This window comes from Nicotiana tabacum, chromosome 21 (assembly GCF_000715075.1).
Source record: "Nicotiana tabacum cultivar K326 chromosome 21, ASM71507v2, whole genome shotgun sequence".
Classification (NCBI taxonomy): Eukaryota; Viridiplantae; Streptophyta; class Magnoliopsida; order Solanales; family Solanaceae; genus Nicotiana; species Nicotiana tabacum.
Window position 1 is genome coordinate 26,856,511 of NC_134100.1, and position 21,235 is coordinate 26,877,745.

Sequence of the window (21,235 nt, forward strand, 5' to 3'; positions counted from 1 at the left end):
TTAGCACTCAAGCACTTGAGATAAGTCGTGACGGACAATTCCCAGAAGTGAAAATTCGCCAAGTCTGGAGTGAGTGTCAATATTTGAAATCAGATACTTGCGTGCGGGATCGAGCCAAAGGTGAGACGGCACCAGGTTACCTCGCGTGGTATAAAAGGGAATTTGAGCATGAAAGGCCAGCTAAGAGACCCCATATCCTGAATTTCGCTGAAACATCGCGAAAACAATGGGATTGGCTAGCGAAAGAAAGAAGCTATTGCGCCGAAATCAGCAGGTTGAAACAACAAGTGGAAAGCTTGAAATATGAGCACAATGTGCAGGCTGCTGCCAATCTGGGAGAGCGGAACAGGTTAATTCAGGAAAACAAAATGCTCAGATCCCAGATCCAACAGATAAGGATGAATGCGGATGAACAGCCAAGGCGTCGATCAGACGAGCAGCTGATAAAAAGGCTAATAGGTGAAATCAGGGAATGGCAAGATGGTTTGGAGAAATCCGAAAGCGTCATAGCAGAGCTCAGGGCACAGTGGGATACACGAGTAAATAAGCATCGCCGATGTTTGAACCAAGTGAAACATGACCACGAGAAGACTGTTGCCAAAATAAAGAGAGAGATGGTTACACTTAAGTTTAAAGCAGTTAAGCGGGCCAGGGATTTCCAATTGGAGAGTAGATATTGTTACGACCTGTTGGCCCAAATGAAGACAGAAGTACGGCAGCTGAAGAATCAACATATACAAGACTCACAGGTGTTCAAGACGTGCAGTGATCAGATAAGACACCTACTCATAGAGAAGAAACAAGCCAGAGATAAGATCAGGGCCATTGCCCATGCCATCATCAGACGGTGTCGGCGGTGCGAAAACATGACCTGCGTTACCGTTCTCCCAGCAGTGATGGGTTATGTCAAACAGACCATGCACGAGTTGGAGCAGCTCGAAAGGGATCTCGCACCTAGAACCGCGAAAAGGCCGAATGATGCCGCGCGGGTCCCTAAGTTGGAAAATTAACCTCTGGTCGAGTCTTGTTTTAATTGAGCTTTGATGCTTTCCCACATGTTGTTTTCTATTTTTCTTTCAATCAAATAGGGTCAGAGAACCGTGGAGTCTGTACTGTTGCTATTTTGTTTGAAGCAATGTGTAATAGCAAATTTTGATAATGAAATTAAGTGACTCCGGAAGAATTTCTACGTGTCTTTACTTTGAGGCAGAACTACGCCTGGTCTGATTCACGCGGGGACGTGATACGTAGGCAATCCCCATAAGATTCGACCGCTTTTAATAAATAAAGAAAAGAAAATGTAAATAAAATAAAACGCAGGGTTTCGCAAAATACTTTAAAGAGGCGAATGAGCAAACCGGGATGACGCATGTTGTTTGAAGCAAAGCATGTAGAAACGGTTAACTGCCTAGGTGCATTGCATCCTCTATGTGTTATGATCAAATCTGTTAAGCTCTAACACTAACAAAGTTTGTTGTTGTCTGATATCAGACAGTTAGTTGTTAAAGAATTCTGGCAACACATTCATACCAAACCAGATCCAAAGGACCGGTAGCAACAAGCATGACTACTTCGGAGAATAGCAATGAGGAAGAAAGGCCGATGAGCCAGTTGTTAAAAGAAGCGATGGAAAAGATTGAAAGGATGGGACTAGAAATGAATGCAATGCAACTAGCCCTAGCCAAAACACAAAAGAGTCCTGAAACACTGGGACACATGCCGGAGTACCCTCACTCTGGCCCTTCCACAAGCCGCCCAAATCCCCTCTATCATCAAGAAAGAAGCCCTCATGATTCCCAAGCTCCACCACCCCATCAACCTCTCCCAACACCCAATATTCCCATTTTTGTGGGACCTACATCAGCCCCTTTGCAGAGAACGACCAGTGAGCCATTGTTTCAGGCTCACGATACCCAATACTATCCCCCCGAGCCTACATTCCATGCACCCGAACCACAGGCTTACAATCCCCATTTGGAAGTACCGGCAGAGGTTGAGAAGCCGGTTAAGGCCCCTGAACAGGATGAAGTGTTGAGAAAGTTCAAAAGCCTGGAGCAATCCTTCAGGAACTTGCACGGGCTGGGCAATCAAGTCAGCGTGGCATACAAAGATCTGTGCCCTTTCCCAGACGTCCAACTCCCAGCCGGGTTCAAGATGCCCAAGTTTGATTTATATGAAGGGCACGGTGATCCCATGGCACATTTGCGGGGATTTTGTAGTAAAATGAGAGGGGCAGGAGGCAAGGACGAGCTTTTGATAGCTTATTTCGGCCAAAGCCTGAGCGGATCTGCACTGGAATGGTATACCAGGCAGGATTTCAGCAGGTGGTACACGTGGGATGACCTGGCGCAGGCTTTTGCAGGTCATTTCCAGTACAATCTGGAGATAGTCCCTGACCGTCTCACGTTATTGAGAACTGGGAAGAAACCCGGGGAAAGTTTTCGCGAGTTCGGGTTCCGCTGGAGAGAACAAGCAGCTAGAGTCGATCCTCCCATGAGAGAGGGAGAGATGGTGGACTATTTTTTGCAAACATTGGATCCAACCTACTTTGGTCACTTGGTGACAACGGTTGGAAAATCTTTCAACGAGGTGGTCAAAATAGGGGTCATGATAGAAGAGGGTTTGAGGTCGGACAAGATCTTGAACTATTCGGCACTCAAGGCCACAACCCAGGCTATTCAAAGCGGCACGGGAGGTGCATTGAGAAGAAAGAAAGAAGAGGTTGCCACGATCGAGGCAGGCAGTTGGTCCCGGGCTGGCAGGCCGCATTACAACTAACCCAGGTCTCACAAGTCAAACTACCCATACAACCCACCACAAAATTTCTATCCACCTCGAGAACCACATTGTTCCGTACACCAAGCCCAGGTATACACTCAGCCTCCGGTTCGCCCACAATGGCGCGCACCGGCTCCCCAGAACATATATGCACCACCACAAAACACCTACCCTCCACCAAGGGCATATAGAAACCCTTCAGGGGCAGGTTTCCGGGGAAATCCAGATGCTAGGAATGACAGGTTGCGGAAGCAAAGAACCTTCACCGAACTGGGAGAAACCTACACCGCTGTGTTCCACAAGCTGTGGCAATTGGGTTTGGTTAGTCCTGTCCATACTCGGGAACCAAATCCCCTACCTCAGAATGTAGATCGATCAATCAGTTGTGAATACTGTTCAGGGATGCTCGAGCACGATACCGAGAAGTGCTGGAAGTTAAGGCATGCCATACAGGATCTTATTGACACCAATAAGATCGAGGTCCAGACACCGGAGGCTCCTAACATCAACCAAAACCCACTGCCAGCGCACCACGAAACTCACATGATTGAGTTGGTGTGTGAGGGAGGAGAATTAAGAAAACCCTCACAAACAGTGATGATGATCCAAGCCGCCCGAAAGAAGTCTTAACCAGTGGAGGAACAAGTGTACAGTCGCAGGGAGAAGGCGTCAAGCCGGTAGTGATATTGGGGAAGAGCCCGTCCATCATAGCAAGCAAACCCGAGCCAAGCAAGTTGGTAATACCAGGGATCCTGCCCACACCGGCAGTCGTGTTGAAAGGGGTATGTAGAGAACGGGTGACCATAAAGCCTGTGGTCCAACTGCCGATGATTGACAGCAGGGCTGTGCCTTGGAAATATGAAAGGGCAGTGGTGACGTACCAAGGAAAACAGGTGGAAGAAGTCAGTTGTGAAGCGCAAGGGCTGACTCGATCAGGTCGATGTTTTGCTCCGGTGGAGTTAAGAAAAACCAACCCAGTGGCAACCAAGAAGCCAGTGTCAGAAGAAGAGGCTGAAGAATTCCTGAGGAAGATGAAAGTACAAGACTATTCTGTGGTTGAGCAGCTGAGAAAAACACCTGCCCAGATCTCACTATTGTCATTACTCCTCCATTCTGAGGAACATCGTCGGGCCCTGTTAAAGATATTGAACGAGGCTCATGTACCCAGTGAGATTTCTGTAAACCACCTGGAAACCATTGCCAGCAAGATTTTCGAGGTGAACAGGGTAACATTCTCAGATGATGACCTGCCGGTGGAAGGTACGGAGCACAATAAAGCTCTATACCTAGCTGTCAAATGTGAAGACTCGGTGGTAACCCGAGTATTGGTGGATAACGGCTCAAGCGCCAATATTTGTCCATTATCCACCCTGGACCAGTTAAAGATTGACCGTGGAAGAATCCGGGAGAATAGCATCTGTGTCCGGGGGTTTGACGGAAACGGAACAGCCACTGTGGGGGATGTTGTACTTGAACTGACCATTGGGCCAGTCCTATTTACCATGGAATTCCAGGTGTTAGATGCCACAGTTTCTTATAACCTGCTGTTAGGACGACCCTGGATTCATGCAGCTAAAGCGGTGCCTTCCACCCTACATCAGACAGTGAAGTTCGAGTGGGAAAGACAAGAGGTCGTGTTGCACGGCGAGGATACAACATGCACCATGGGCGGAACCATTGTACCTTTCATAGAGACCACTGATGACAAAGGTCCTTGGGTCTACCAGATTCTCGATACAGGGTCGGCCAACAAAATTTCTGAAGGAGAAATCATCCCTCACCCTAGGGTAGCTGCCGCAGCAGTCATGATGGTATCAGAAATGCTGGGTAATGGATTTGTGCCGGGAAAAGGCCTGGGAGTTGGACTTCAAGGGATAGTCCAACCTGTCTCCCTTCCTAAGAATCTGGAAACTTTCGGGTTGGGGTTCAAACCAACCGCAGCAGACAGGAAGCAAGCGCGAAAAATGAAGAAGAGGGCCTGGTCTCTGCCTAAACCAGTGCCACGCCTCTCAAGGTCTTTTGTTAAAGCAAGTGCCAAGGGGTCAGCGATCCCAAAGATTCGAGGACCTTTGATCGGCATAAATGAAGACCTGAATCAGAGTTTTGAGAGACTATTCGCGGATGTCAGTATGGTGGAAGCTGGAGAAGGTTCCAGCAGAGCAGAGATACAATTTGTGGGGCCTGAGGCCAAGATCAACAATTGGACGGTTACTCCTCTTCCGGTCCGAGGGGAGTCTTGGTAGTAGGCTTTGATTAATGTTTTGTTTGTTTGTTTGTTCGGATTACTCAAGGGTGTAATCCAAATTTTACTTTCGTTTTTGTAAAAGTGTGAACCCTTTTTATCCCGCAAATTTAATAAAGTTCTTTTCTTTTGTCCCATTTTAATTTTTGTTTTGTTCTTTTTCTTTCTGAACAGTTCTCTTTTTACTGGTTCTAATGACATGGCATGCACAGCGGATCTTCGACCTAGTCTAATAAATCAATCTGAAACCGACTCAATGATGCAAAAGGTCGTTTGTGACGATGAATCTGAATGTGACGAAGGTGAAGCCTTCGAAGAAATAAACCGAGAACTGTGCCAATTTGAAGAGAAACCTAAGCCTAACCTAAATGACACCGAGGCTGTAAATCTAGGAGACGCTTATAATGTCCAAGAGACCAAAATTAGCATCCACATTGAGCCGAATGTCAGAACAGAATTGATCAAAACTCTCAGGGAATTCAAAGATGTTTTTGCCTAGTCATATGATGATATGCCTGGATTAAGCACCAATTTAGTGGTTCACAAATTGCCCACTGACCCGGCATACCCTCCGGTCAAGCAAAAACTAAGGAAATTTAAAACAGAAATGAGCGTGAAGATCAAAGAAGAAGTGATTAAGCAATTGCAATCGAAGGTCATTCGGGTCACTCGGTATCCCGAGTGGTTGGCCAATGTGGTACCAGTCCCAAAGAAGGATGGAAAAATCAGGGTGTGCGTTGACTACCGCAACCTCAACAAAGCAAGTCCCAAGGACAATTTTCCGCTACCCAACATTCATATCCTGATCGACAATTGCGCTGGGCGCGAGATCGGATCCTTTGTGGATTGTTATGCGGGTTATCATCAGATCCTAATGGACGAGGAGGATGCTGAGAAGACAGCGTTTATTACGCCATGGGGAACCTACTGTTATCGGGTAATGCCGTTCGGGTTAAAGAACGCTGGGGCAACATACATGCGAGCAATGACTGCGGTGTTTCATGACATGATACACAAGGAAATTGAGGTGTACGTCGATGATGTGATCATCAAATCTTGGCGTCAGGAGGACCATGTAGCAGACCTAAGGAGATTTTTTCAAAGACTCCGGAGGTATGATATCAAGCTTAACCCGGCCAAATGCGCATTCGGGGTTCCATCAGGAAAGTTGCTAGGATTCATCGTCAGTCGACGGGGGATTGAGTTAGACCCATCCAAAATTGAATCCATCCGAGATTTGCCACCGCCAAGGAACAAAACAGAGGTAATGAGTTTGCTGGGTAGACTCAATTACATCAGCAGGTTCATCGCTCAACTCACAGCAACTTGTGAGCCCATATTTCGGCTGCTGAGAAAGGATGCTGCAGTAGGTTGGACGGCAGAATGTCAGGAGGCTTTCTACCAAATCAAAGGGTATCTGTCTAATCCACCCGTATTGGTCCCGCCTAAGCCCGGGAAACCCCTAATCCTTTACCTGACGGTCTTGGAAAATTCATTTGGTTGTGTACTGGGGCAACATGATGACACAGGAAGGAAGGAGCAGGCCATCTACTATCTCAGTAAGAAATTTACAGTGCATGAGGTCAAGTACACTCAACTCGAGAAAACATGCTGCGCCCTAACTTGGGTAGCTCAGAAATTGAAGCACTACCTGTCTTCATATACTACGTATCTCATATCCCGTTTGGACCCATTGAAATATATATTTCAGAAACCTATGCCCACGGGAAGGTTGGCAAAATGGCAAATTCTGCTCACCGAGTTTGATATCGTCTATGTGACGAGGACAGCCATGAAAGCCCAGGCACTGGCAGACCATTTGGCAGAGAATCCCGTTGATGAAAAATACGAGCCCTTAAGAACGTATTTTCCTGACGAAGAGGAGAAGCATACGAATGAGTTGGAATTACCCGAGGAACCGGGTTGGAAGCTTTTCTTCGATGGAGATGCAAACGCAAAAGGGGTTGGAATAGGAGCAGTACTCATTTCTGAAACAGGACGGCATTATCCTGTTACGGCTCAACTACGCTTCTATTGCACCAACAATATGGCCGAGTATGAGGCTTGCATTCTGGGTCTGCGCCTGGCTGCTGACATGGATGTCCAAGACGTCTTGGTCTTGGGAGACTCGGACCTCTTGATACATCAAATTCAGGGAGAATGGGAAACACGAGATCTAAAACTCGTACCATACCGACAATGCTTGCATGATCTGAGCAAGCAATTTCGATCGGTAAAGTTCAAACACATCCCGAGAGTTCACAATGAGGTTGCGGATGCCTTAGCCACCTTAGCATCAATGTTGCACCACCCTGACAAAATGTATGTTGATCCTCTACACATCCAGGTCCGTGATCAGCACGCCTACTGCAATGCCGTAGAAGAAGAAGCAGATGGCGAACCCTGGTTTCATGATATCAAGGAATACCTCAGGATGGGGATATATCCGGAACATGCCTCTGGAGACCAAAAAGAGCCCTTCGGCGTCTGTCGAATGGTTTCTTCCTCAGTGGGGGAATATTGTACAAAAGAACCCCGGATTTGGGATTGTTGAGGTGCATAGATGCCGGGCAGGCAACGTCGGTTATGGCAGAAGTACATGCTGGAGTTTGTGGACCACACATGAGAGGATATGTATTGGCAAGAAAAATCCTTCGAACAGGGTGTTATTGGCTAACCATGGAACACGACTGCATCACTTTCGTGAGGAAATGCCATCAGTGCCAGATACATGGAGATTCAATTCATTCTCCGCCAACAGAGTTACATACGATGTCAGCACCCTGGCCGTTTGTAGCATGGGGCATGGATGTCATTGGGCCCATCGAGCCAGCAGCATCCAACGGTCATAGGTTCATTCTAGTGACCATTGATTACTTCACCAAATGGGTTGAGGCTAAAACCTTCAAATCAGTAACCAAGAAGGCAGTGGTGGACTTTGTTCACTCCCATATCATCTGCAGATTTGGGATCCCAAAAGTAATCATCACGGATAACGGTGCGAATCTTAATAGCAGCCTGATGAGAGAGGTATGCCAACAATTCAAGATTATACACCGCAATTCCACCCCATATCGTCCCAAGGCGAATGGAGCAGTCGAAGCAGCCAACAAGAATATCAAGAAGATACTGCGGAAGATGGTGGAAGGATCCAGACAATGGCACGAGAAATTACCTTTTGCCTTGTTGGGGTACCGCACTACCGTCCGGACTTCCGTAGGCACAACTCCTTATTTGTTGGTGTATGGAACTGAGGCCGTGATACCAGCGGAGGTCGAAATTCCGTCCCTTCGAATTGTCGCTGAAGCCGGGATTGATGATGATGAATGGGTCAAAGCTCGATTGGAACAGTTGAGCCTGATAGATGAGAAAAGATTGGCAGCAGTGTGCCATGGTCAGCTGTACCAGAAGAGAATGGCAAGAGCGTATAATAAGAAGGTGCGCCCCAGGAAGTTTGAAGTAGGTCAGCTGGTATTGAAGAAGATCCTCCCACATCAGGTCGAGGCAAAAGGCAAATTCGCCCCAAATTGGCAAGGGCCTTATATCGTGACCAGAGTATTGTCCAACGGTGCTTTGTGTTTGACAGATGTCGAAGGTAGATGTGTCGACATGGCTATCAATTCAGATGCAGTCAAGAGATATTATGCGTAATTTCTTTAATTATGGCAATTGTTCGGTTTGTTTGTTTGTATTTGGCATTTATTGGATAATGAGATGACGGAGGCAATTCTTTCTTCTACCCAAACACTGTTTAACCCTTGCTTCCCCCTTTGAGCCTTAAGTTATTCTTTCATACCCCTCTTTTGGAATCAATAATAGGAAAGACATGAAAAAAGAAGAAGAGAGAAAAAGAAAGAAAAATGAAAAGAAGGAAAAGAAAAAAAAGAAGAAGATAAAATCACAGGAAATACAAAAACGTGGGAACTACGTTTGACCTGATTCCTCAAAGAGGATACGTAGGCGCCTCACGGCTCGGTCATAGTATGCATCATAGTAAATATAGGATGCATAATGTACATAGTGTGCATAATAGGCACAATGTGCGTAACGCACATAGCTCAACATAAGCATAAAAAATAAATTCCCCAAGCAAGAAAACTGGGGCAGAGGTTATGTTTTAAGTTCCAACAAAGGTTTGATTCCAAAAGTTGTAGAACATCACCCTTCAAATTGTTTTCATTTTTGTAGCCTTTCTTCAATCCTACACCAAAACCAACATCAACATCCAAAAGACCTCCCGATCAATGTTCGAGAGATGCCAAATCCGGCAAATAAGGTCGAGAATAATACACTGATCCCCAGCAAAGAAGAGGATCGTAAGACTGGGAATGAGTTGATAGTCAAAAGAATCCCCGGAAGAGAGGTTCGTATCTACAACACCCCGGATCCTCGAAAGAAATAAAATGAGAGAGCCTTATCGGTGAAAACCTTCACAGGCACCGGGAATACATTTTAAGTTCTAGGTCGCCCACCAGTATAATGCGGGAATACATTTAAGTTCTAGGTTGCCCACCAGTATAATGCGGGAATACTTTTAAGTTCTAGGTCGCCCACCAGTATAATGCGGGAATACTTTTAAGTTCTAGGTCGCCCACCAGTATAATGCGGGAATACTTTTTAAGTTCTAGGTCGCCCACCAGTATAATGCGGGAATACTTTTTAAGTTCTAGGTCGCCCACCAGTATAATGCGGGAATACATTTAAGTTCTAGGTCACCCACCAGTAAAATGCGGGAATACATTTAAGTTCTAGGTCGCCCACCAGAATAATGCGGGAATACTTTTAAGTTCTAGGTCGCCCACCAGTATAATGCGGGAATACATTTAAGTTCTAGGTCGCCCACCAGTATAATGCGGGAATACTTTTAAGTTCTAGGTCGCCCACCAGTATAATGCGGGAATACTTTTTAAGTTCTAGGTCGCCCACCAGTATAATGCGGGAATACATTTAAGTTCTAGGTCGCCCACCAGTATAATGCGGGAATACATTTTAAGTTCTAGGTCGCCCACCAGTATAATGCGGGAATACTTTTTAAGTTCTAGGTCGCCCACCAGTATAATGCGGGAATACATTTTAAGTTCTAGGTCGCCCACCAGTATAATGCGGGAATACATTTTAAGTTCTAGGTCGCCCACCAGTATAATGCGGGAATACATTTTAAGTTCTAGGTCGCCCACCAGTATAATGCGGGAATACATTTTAAGTTCTAGGTCGCCCACCAGTATAATGCGGGAATACATTTTAAGTTCTAGGTCGCCCACCAGTATAATGCGGGAATACTTTTAAGTTCTAGGTCGCCCACCAGTATAATGCGGGAATACTTTTAAGTTCTAGGTCGCCCACCAGTATAATGCGGGAATACATTTTAAGTTCTAGGTCGCCCACCAGTATAATGCAGGAATGCATTTTAAGTTCTAGGTCGCCCACCAGTATAATGCGGGAATACATTTTAGCTCTAGAGTTTGGAATCAGTAGCCCCACCTGAAGACGGAAGGTTACAACAGAGATCCCCAAGCAGGAAACAATAAAATCCCCAGCACTAAGAAGCAGAAGGCTGCAAAAGCAAGCGCACATTCAAAAGGAAGAAGGAACACGTCTCAGAAGAAGCAGTTTGAGAACGCTATGGCATGCCCAACATGACGATTCTGATGAAAAGTCATACCGCTGAAGAAACCATTGAAAGATTTAAGGAGGAAAGCCATGTTCCCAGCAAATCAAGCAAAGTGATGAGAACTGACATTCAGAAAAGGTGAAGGGTCAGCATCATCTCCAAGTTCACAAAATAAAGGCGTCAGAAGAAAGCGTTAGCCGACAAGAAAGCAAGACAACAAGAACAAGTTGGAGATGGATGAGATCTCATACTCTAGCTTAACTTCTTGTTTTTCCTTTTAGAGCAACGTAACAGGGAGATCGGTTGAGCAGTAGCATCCTACAGCAGCATGCGACAGCGCGCAACAGCAGCAAGCAATACAGTCACACGGTAGTCCCAGCTACCAAAATTTCCCGAACTACATTGACCTGATTCCTGTTTCAGCCCAGGATATGTAGGAAACCTCTGAAGCAAAGGTTCGGTCAAATCTTTTTCAAAAAATGCTTCACACGGAGTATTCGGACGGGCAAAAATCGCTCGCTTATCTTTGCGCGAAAACCCTTCGTGTCTTCGTGCAAAGAGGGGCAGCTGTAAGCACGTGATTTTTGCTTTACGAGCAATCGCTCCAAAAGAAAATAAAAATAGTAACAAATGGTTTCGCTGTACAAATGTTTGAGTTTTCGTGACATGTGTTGTTAGTCATTTGTGGATCTGTCCATTTTTGCATTTAATCATTAACAAACAAAATATGTATGTCAGGATGATTAAACCATAATTCGGTCAGTAAAAGAAAATTCAAAAATAGATATATATGTGTGCATCGTTTGTTCTAGGTTTTTAACTTACTTAAATAATTTTGTGGTAATTGTGTTAAAATGTTGCATTGTTGTTTAGTTTTAATTTCGTTATTTATTATTTTTATTTTTATTTTTTGTTTTAAAAGAAAAAAAATGAAATTAGAAAACAAAAGTGAAGGAAATCGGTTTGGGCCAAAAATTAAACAAAATAACTGGCCCAACCAGCACTCAGGCCCAGTCCAAATCCGGTTGCCCAGACACCTCCTTAAACGACACCGTTTCAGGCCAATCCATCTCAGCCGTTCCAATCAATCCAATCCAACGGTCCAGGATCATTTTCAGCAACCCGTGTTCAAACCCGACCCAATAACCAATCCGACCCAACCCCTCACTTAAACCAAACGACCCCGTTTAACTACCAAACGACCCCGTCTCATTTCCCACCCTCAGATCCAAGCCGTTGAGATCATATGATCTAACGGCTCAGATCCGATCAACCTCCCCATATATAAACTCAGCCCTTACCCCGCACCCCCTATACCAACCCCACCCTTCATCGTCCCCAAACTCAAACCTGAAACCCCCCGAACCCTAGCAGCCGCCCTAGTCTCCTTCGCCATTAAAGCCGGCAGCACGAACGCCGGTGACCACCTCCTGAACACCCTAAGACCCCCTCACTCTCCTGAACATGGATCTACTATCCATTTGCCTCGAATCACTTTCGTTCGTCTCGAATCTTCATTTGAAGATTTGAGTCGAACCCGGACCTACACCAAACCTCACCATCTTTGTATCAGCCACTCCCCTGACCTTCCTCGTGACCAAACCAAGCTTGGTTTGGTCCGAATCTACCCACAACTCCCTAAAAATCAAATCTGGGGATCCAAAACCTAGAACACTAATAGCCTTGGAATCCGGCCGGTCTTGACAAGGGTTTGAGGTCTAATAGACCTTAATCAAGGTGTTCTCATGTGAGAACACCCTGATTAAAGTTTGTTCGGCCTCAAGAGTTCGAAGTCGAGTCAGATTTGGGTCCGTTTTGATTTCAAACTTTTTCGGTAAGTTTCCTTTTCTCTTTGTTTGGTTCTGATTAAGTCATTAGCATGCTTTGTGGTAATTGCTTGTTATTTCCTGATAGTTTCTTAATTTCTTTCTTCTCTGTAAAGACCTTTTATTTGGTCGATTGTGTTCTGTGTATGATTTAAATGTATCCTATGATAAGCATGTCCGATTAGTATAGTCGTCGCATGAATAAACTTATATAGGTTCCCAGTAATTGAACACAAAATTGTCTGATGCCCTTTAGGTCCCCGAACGTATTGTTTATATGAGCGACTGATTATTACATGCTATAATTAGTATAGTCGACTCGATAAATGTCGTTGATTAGTTTCTATAACTAATGAATCGAACGAGCTAATAAGGTCGCATGACTAATTGAACGTTGCCACTAACTGAATGCCCCAGCATTGTTTAAAATGGTTGGTTTGCATTGTAAAAATGACTGAAAAGGTTCAGTCCAGGCAGTCTTAAATCTGAACTTTCGCCAGTTCAAAAATGCCCTGAGGCTGCAATAGGCAGGGCAGTAATAATCAAGGTTAAGCAGGGGTATTCTGGGGTGTTAAAAAGGGCAGAAAGATTAGTTTAAATGAGCTGACAAGTAGGGTACTGATTTAGGATTAAACTAATACCAATGGGGAGCAAGACATAAGAGTATGGGGCTTGAAATGAATAATAAAATGATGCCCATAACTCTTGATTAAACAAAAGACCAGGCGTGGGAAACAAAGGGGCTGACACCAAAGATGCTTAGGCATGGGCTTAAAGGGTATGGGTATTCTGCCAATTGGCAGGGGAGGCAGCTCAGCTGCACTGGTTCATTTGGCCTATAAATAGGCCATTTGAGAACTTAAAAAGGGCTGGACTTTTAGTCTTCCGAAAAGGAAAAAAAAGGCTGGAATTTTTAGTCTTAAAGCTGAAACTTTTAGTCTGAAGAAGGGTTTACTGAGTCTAAAGAAAGCTGAAAAACATAAGTTAGTTTCCGAATAGATTGTAACCAAACACCATTTGAAAGTTGAATAAGAATTTATATTGGTCAAGCTGCCTTGGCCAAGTTCTGTCATCTGCATTGACTGAGCTGTTTGTTGGTTGCTGAACTGTTGGTATTTGCTGCATTGAACACTCTTTTACTTCTGGGGTTTCATTACTCTTCGTCTGGAATTACTGGTTTGGCACTCGACCATTCGCTGGTTTCTTTTGTTCTGGGAATTATTGTTGGTTGTTCGTGGATTGTGGAAAACATTTGGTGTTTGGTTTGTTGCTGTGCTGTTGCTGTGTACCTGTTGTTGCTGTGTTTACTGCATACTGCCCAGCTGATCATTCCTTTCTTCCTTTCATTTCCTTACCAGGTACACAATTGATACCACCAATGTAACTGAGAGTTTGAGCATGAATGCAAAAGAGAGGACCTGCAGATTGTTTTTATATATACATGAACTGTTACATTAAATGTCATGAAATAGTTACATTTTCGTTTGGATAATATAAGTAGCCTACATGCTCAGTATATCAATGTAGGCTAATGAATAATAGTCATATATGTATGATGTTAGGTGAAAAACATTCCCAGTGTAATAAGTTGTATTTTAGACTTAGTTTGATGGTGTAGTATATTCTCTAATGTAGGCCCAATAGGAAAACTATCCACATGAGTTAAAGTTCTTTCCCTTTTTGCCAAATTGTCACATATAAATTGATAAAGAACAAAGAATCAGTTCTAGGCCTCAACCTCAGGAAGGCCGAGCCCAAATCGAAACAAATCAGCTAGGCCTGTATAGGGAAAACAGGGGCCCAAGTCTGGCCATCTCGCATGAGCTGGGTTTGGGCCCATAATTTTCGACTAGTTGTCCATAAGTGCAGTCACGTTTTATTATTCTGTAAAAGCACTTTAAATCCTGTTATAAATAAGCTCGCAAGCATGTAATCGACTAAGGCTATTTACTGCTTTCGATTGATAGAGACAAACACGACAAGAAACGTAGTTGCTATAGGATATCCTTTAAAAATAACAACGAGATGAGCCTCGATAAAAATAAACAAAACGCAGATGCGGGGCCCTTGTTAAATATATATTATTGAAGCATTTAGTTTCCAGGACGGGTTGTTTAGCAAATCTCACAACCCTCCTAAAATAACAATACGTTAGACTCTTTAGGACGCACCTTAATAAATCTTACCTTCGTAAACTCGGGTGCACATTGATGTGACCCAAATCCAAATCTCAACGGAGTCAAAAGGTGTCGACGACCACGGGTACATTGATTGTAACGCGATTCGAGATACATTTTCACAACGTTGCAATTCTTGTAAAAACAATAATAATAAAGCGGTTAAAAGTTAGAATTTGCATATAAGGTCATACTTGTATAAAATCAGATAATCAAGCCGAATATAACAGTTGAGCGACCGTGCTAGAACCACGGAACTCGGGAATGCCTAACACCTTCTCCCGGGTTAACAGAATTCCTTATCTAGATTTCTGGTACGCAGACTGTAATATAGAGTCATTCATTTCCTCAATTCGGGATTAAAATTGGTGACTTGGGACACCCTAAATCTCCCAAGTGGCGACTCTGAAATAATTAAACCAATCCCGTTTCGATTGTCCTTTAATTGGAAAAAACTCCCTCGCACCCCCTGCGGGCGCGGAAAAAGGAGGTGTGACACTTCCCTGTGATGTCAGGTCATAGGGCTTCCAGGAAGAAGGCCCCAGTCCCTGCATTTTGCTAGGCTGTCGCATGGATGCAATTTATCTTGGCTGAGTCCGTCCGAGGGGTCCATGCTCAGCCCCTCCAGACTAGAGACTCATCTCGTGACATGATTATTCGGGATGAGATCTCCCCCCGACCAGTCTATCACCTTGTGAGCGAGCACTCTAATGGGGATGAATCTCCATCAAGGAAAAGGAGGAGGGTAGAAATCGGGAAGAAAGTCGCCACTAATACTAGAAAGAGCAGAACTGGTACATCGGAGATGGCATCGGTACCTGTTTTTATGGCAAAAGACATTTTGGCAGGAAGGTCTCCTCGGACTGAAGGAATATACCAAGGAGGGGGATTTGCGCGTTCTTCCGAGGGCCAAGCATCATCTACCGTTGGAGGAGGCGTACACGCCGAGGGCGACGGTTCGGGTTCAGACGTCGACCCAGAAGATGTACGAGAGTTCTTAGACCGTCATACTCGTGTAGAAGTAAGGATGGAGGGTTCTGACCGACATATTGTCGTTCCTGGAGACTACGACTTGTTGTCGAATAGTGATCAAGCGACTTCGGAGATTTCGTACCTTTGTTGATATGTAACTAATGTTTTTCAAGGTGGGGATACCTTGTTTCTGCTTCAACTAAAGTTTTGTTGATATAGTAAATCAGAGATTGCGTACCTTTGTTTTCGCGGACTAAAACCGCGCTTACCGCGACTTCGGAGACAACTAGGTAGACAAGGAGGCATTGGCCTGGATCTACCTTGGCGAGTAAGGGTGGTGAGGACAAGTAGGTTTTTAGTTTTCTCAGGGCGTCGACATACTCCGAATTCCACTGGAGCACGTTATCTTTCTTTAGCACACTGAAAAATTTATGAAACCTGTTTGACGATCGTGAGATGAACCTCCACAGGGTGGCAATCCAACCTATCAGTTTTTGTACCTGTTTTTTGCTAGTTAACATTTCCGGTATTCCTTCGATGGACTTAATCTGATCTAAGTTAACCTCGATGCCTCTTTGCGATACCAGAAAACCAAGAAATTTGCCCGAGGTTACACCGAAGGCACATTTTTTGGGGTTTAGTTTCATGTCGTACTGCCTTAATATGTCGAAGGCTTCCTTTAGATGATCGATATGATCTTCTTTCCTTTTCGACATAAACAGCATGTCGTCGATGTAGACATTCATTATTTTTCCGAGTTGATCTTTGAACATCTTGGTGACCAGTCTCTGATACGTCGCCCCTGCATTCTTTAATCCAAATGGCATGACCTTACAACAGTACATTCCTTGGTGAGTGATGAAAGTGGTTTTCTCCTGGTCTTCTTCCTCCATGAGGATCTGTTGTACCCCGAGTAGGCATCTAAGAAGCTTAGCAGCTCGTGTCCTGTAATTGCATCGATGAGTTGGTTGATGTGTGGCAATGGAAAGGAGTCTTTTGGGCATGCCTTCTTTAGGTATGTGAAATCTATACAAATCCGCCACTTTCTGTTTTTCTTATTCACTATGACCACATTGGCGACCCACTGGGAGATATTTTGATTCTCAGATGGAGCCATTTGCGTGCAACTTATCGATTTCTTCGCTGACGGCTTCGTTGATTGCGGTGTTGAACTTCCTCCTTATTTGCCGCACTGACGGGTAGAGAGGGTCAGCATTCAGTTTGTGCGTGGCGATGTCTTTCGGGATACCTGGCATATCTGCATGGGAGAAGGCAAACAGATCAGCATTGTCAGTTAAGAATTTACGAAACTTACCTGGTTCTGAGAGGTTGTGCCCGATATAGAGACTGGACGAGACTGATTGCATGGCTTGTATCTATGGGAGCCTTATGATAGCGTTGTAGGCTATATCTTGGTCCATGACGTGAAACGTCGTTTCCAGGGTGACTCCTCCGGCTAGGACGGGTAGCACTATCTCTCCAGAAGTCCGCTCGACTACATTATTAAAACCTATTAGTGCTATGCAATGCGGTATTATTTTATCTTCGAGTCTTATCTGTACAAGGACTCGAGAATGGATAATACACACGCTGCTCCCGTCATCTACCATTATTCTTTTTACATCAGTATCTGCAATACGTAAAGTGATAACAAGAGCATCGTAGTGAGGGAAATACAAACCGTCAGTATCTGACTTATCGAAGACGATACTATCTTCGAGGTCATCATACCGTTCATGAGTGATTGACCGTTTGAGTTTGTGTGCAGTGGTGAATTTCACATAGTTGATTGTTGTGTCATCGCCCCCGCCGATGATCATATGTATAGTGCGATAAGGAGAAGACAGTTTTGGAGGTCTTTGGGGTTGTTCGCGTCCGCGGGCAAAGTTAGCCCGTCCTCGATCGCTCAGTAATTCTTTTATGTGTCCCTGATTTAGCATTCTCACTACCTCCTGCCGCAGTCCAATGTAATCTTCGGTTTTGTGACCCCTTTCCTGGTGGAATTCGCAGAGAGCATTCGGCTTCCGAGTGCTTGGGTCGGACATTATCTTTTGCGGCCATTGTACCTTTGTACCGAGTTTCTCTAGTGCGTACACTATTTTTGAAGGAGAGACACAAAATTGTGAGTAGATAAGAGCGGAGGCATACCTTTCTCGTGTCGATATGGCGCTGCATGTCGAGAAGGAGCATCTGTGTGCCGCGGAGGAGGTGGGATAGATATCCTGATGTAAGGCTGCTGCCTTTCTCGGCCGAGATGGTATCTCGACTGATCTCTTCGACCGTCGTTGCGATGATCGTTCCTTGCTTCAATTTGAACTAACGTCAACTGTTGGATCAGACCGTTGAGGTTTTCCTCGTCGGCTCTTACCTCGGTGTAGTAGGCATTATGGATTTCTTCCCACGTGGTTGGAGGGTATTTCATGAGCCTGCTTAACAATTTTCTGGTTGCTCTCGACCTGTTCCTGTTTAGTCCATTCTGGAAGGCTGCTACCGCCATTCCCTCTGACACATTTGGCAATCTCATTCTTACCCTGTTTAACCGAGCTAAGAAGTCCCTCATCGTGCATCTGCCTAACGGAAAATATGTCATTTACTCTGGCTTCTACCTTTTTGGCCCCTGCATAGGTGGTGACAAACTTGTCTGCCATTTCTTCGAACGTTGTTATCGAACATGCCGGTAGTTTGGAGTACCAGTCCAGGGCTACCCCTATTAGGTTTTTGCCGAACTTTTTCAGTAGCACCGATGGTTCCTGTTCTTTCGAAAGATCGTTATCTTTTACGATCGTGACGTAGTGGATGATATGATCTTCTGGATCGGTAGTACCGTCATATATCTTCAGGTATGGTGGCATTTTGAAGGTCTTTGGAATGGCGTATGGGGACGCTTCTTCATTGTATGGTTGCTCGACGAATCGACTAACATCCCATTTTGGCAACAGCTTTGGAGCGCCTAGTATTTTTTCAACCCTCTCTTGGTGTTCCTTCATCTGGTCACAAAGTGCCTTATTCTCATTTTCCATCTCCTCCATTTTCTTTAAAACGGCTACGAGCGTGTCATTACCTGCATCAACAGCAGTATGAGTGTTACCTGTACGGGGGACATCTCGCTCATCAGCGATCGTGGTGACATCTACATGTGCAACATTCATGTTATCCCTTTGGGCAGGTTTATCAAGTATGTTGTTCAGAGTACTTGTTAGCCATTCTTCTAGTAGTCTTCTAACTGCCGGTGGTGCCTCTCCTATTGTAGATATGGAGGCTTCCTTCTCGCGCGAAGCAGTTACGCTTTCCTGCGGTGGAGGTGAACCGTCTCCCCTGGGTGTGGTGTTTGGTGTCCCGTTTTCGTTATCTTCCCTACTGTCTTCGTTGGTGGTATTCAGGATGTTGGTTGTGACACCTACTCTTACTTTTAGCGTTGCATATCCTTTTCCTGCCATTGTTAGTTTGTGCAAAGCTAGAAAGATGTGACTATCCCTTTCTATGATCTAGATGAAACTGAAATCTAAACTGAAGAAATCCCCACAGACGGCGTCAAATTGTTTGGCCAAAAGATGTCAAAACCATTTTGATTAGAACAATTAATGATAATGATGAGGTCAATCTTAGTCAAGCACAATAAAATCTAGATCAAGTGATGGAAGGAGTTTAGCAAGATGAACAATGTAACAAATATGTTGAAATCAAATAAATGCTCATAAATGTGAAGACTTAAATACGCAATGAAACCTTAATTGATGAAATCGATGTAGGGGGGATAGGTGTAAGATGATTGTGGAAGCTTAGGATTTTCTCAGATGAACAAGACCGTTGTTGCATTCACTCCCAAATAATACTTTTAAAAAGTGTTCTTTTGTCCTCTTTCTTTCGTCCCCTTTTTCTTCACTCACTCTTCCTATTTATAAGAGACAATCTCCCAAGAAACTCTAAAAAGTACAACATTGAGAATATTCAAAAGGCATATTCTTACTGTCTCCTAATAAGTTTATATTATAGTGGACGTCACGTGTCGACTGACCGTCTTTGGTCGTGCCTTTTGCCACGACGACCATCAGCCAATGCATCATAATAACCTCGTTCCTCGTCCTACTTGGTAATGGTCGTGGTTGCCAACTTTAAACCCATACAGTATTAAGGTTTGATTAAATTTAGATTTGCATTGAAAAATCCCACATTGAAGAATAAAGCGTTTTTTAATAAAAGTAACATCATGCTCAAGGCTCCGACTCAAAATCTTTAATTAAGACGAAGGAATACTTACGCAATCCTTCCTTGTTGGTGCAGGTGTAGAAACAAAACGTGTTGGGTCTAAATAGAAAATAATTTTTTTAAGGGGTATGAAAAAAGCTAATATAACCGTTAAATGGGACGGAAGGAGTATATGTTAAGGTGAATGAATGTATATCTCTTTGATAAGAAATAATTTGATTACCTGATAAATTGCAATAAATAATCTAGTATCACAGAATAGTGACAGTGTGAAGTATCTTTACATTTTTATGGAATATAACTTAAAATCTTTTAAAACATCAAAGAGAGAGAGTGTGTGTATAAATCTCATTTTTTTCCTCGATACCTAATGAAGCACTAATTTGAACATAATTTTAAACCTTAGTCAGAAATTAGGAGTAAATATGCTCACGTTCTCTTGGAGAATTTGGGCACGTAAAGTTAAACAATTAACTATAAATTTTCTATTTTATTATTAATAAAATATTTTTTATAATTACAAAAATATTATGATAAGTTTAAAATCACAAGTGTGAAACACATTTCTATCTTTTTAAAACTCGTATTGAGTTAAATCTTTCTCGTATTTCCTATATTCTTATATTGCTGTTATTTTGTTATTTTATGGTATTTTATGTTATGTTATAGATTTTATGTTATTTTATTATGAGTCTATTGATAGTACTAATATAACGTCTTTTGTTACTTTCTTGAGCCGAGGGTCTCCTGGAAATAGCTTTTCTGCCCCTCGGGATAGAGGTAAGGTCTGCGTACATATTACCCTCCCCAGACCCCACTTGTAGGATTATACTGGGTTGTTGTTGTTGTTGTAGTATTACATAAGTATGTCAATGGAAAAGGGATGAGGATAGATGATTGATTTGAAAAGAATAATCTTAGCAAAAAGGTTAATTACACAGCTCAATGCCATTGTGTATAGGAATGCGTAAAAATGCCAAGAAAATAGCGTAGAATGACAAGGGAAATTTGAAGTTTGGGGCATTCGCATGCGAGAAGTTGAAGGATAATGAGAAAGACTTTACGGGAAAGAGAAAAGGGGAGGTGGCCACAATTTGTCCATTAGGTGGAGAGTGGATATCCACAAGACCACCTTGTAGTTAAAAATTACCTCTACATAAATGTTTTTAGAAGAGGTTCATCCTTCCATCAAATAAACGAGAATTCTATTGATTTAAAAGAGGTTTCGAATTAAACATCCAAACAATGAAACATTAGCATACGGTCCACTTTCGGAGTGCATTTTTCCAAGAGTTTAAAGGTCCAAGTTTGCCCTTGTACTTTACAAATTGAGCATATTTGTCCTTCGTTAATACTTCAGTATATATATGCCCTAAAACTGAGCACATTTGTCCTTCATTAATACTTTAGCCCATATATATCC

At 43.7% G+C, this 21,235-nt stretch overlaps 1 protein-coding gene across 1 annotated transcript; it reads right to left on the bottom strand.

Annotated features, from left to right (window-relative positions):
• Window positions 1-16,709: 16,709 nt before the first annotated feature.
• LOC142175170 (uncharacterized) lies at window positions 16,710-17,651 on the bottom strand. Its single transcript, XM_075241749.1, has 2 exons — window positions 17,192-17,651; window positions 16,710-16,864 (listed from the first exon to the last, which is right to left on the bottom strand). The coding sequence occupies exons 1-2, from the start codon at window positions 17,649-17,651 to the stop codon at window positions 16,710-16,712; spliced, it is 615 nt and encodes a 204-aa protein (XP_075097850.1).
• Window positions 17,652-21,235: the final 3,584 nt, after the last annotated feature.

Excerpts from the sequence above, each read along its gene's own strand:
- LOC142175170 (XM_075241749.1), bottom strand. The coding sequence starts at position 17,651 with ATGTCCGACCCAAGCACTCGGAAGCCGAATGCTCTCTGCGAATTCCAC. Across the intron at positions 16,865-17,191 it reads AGATGACGGGAGCAGCGTGT|ATATGCCAGGTATCCCGAAA; the intron begins GTATTATCCATT and ends TCTCCCATGCAG.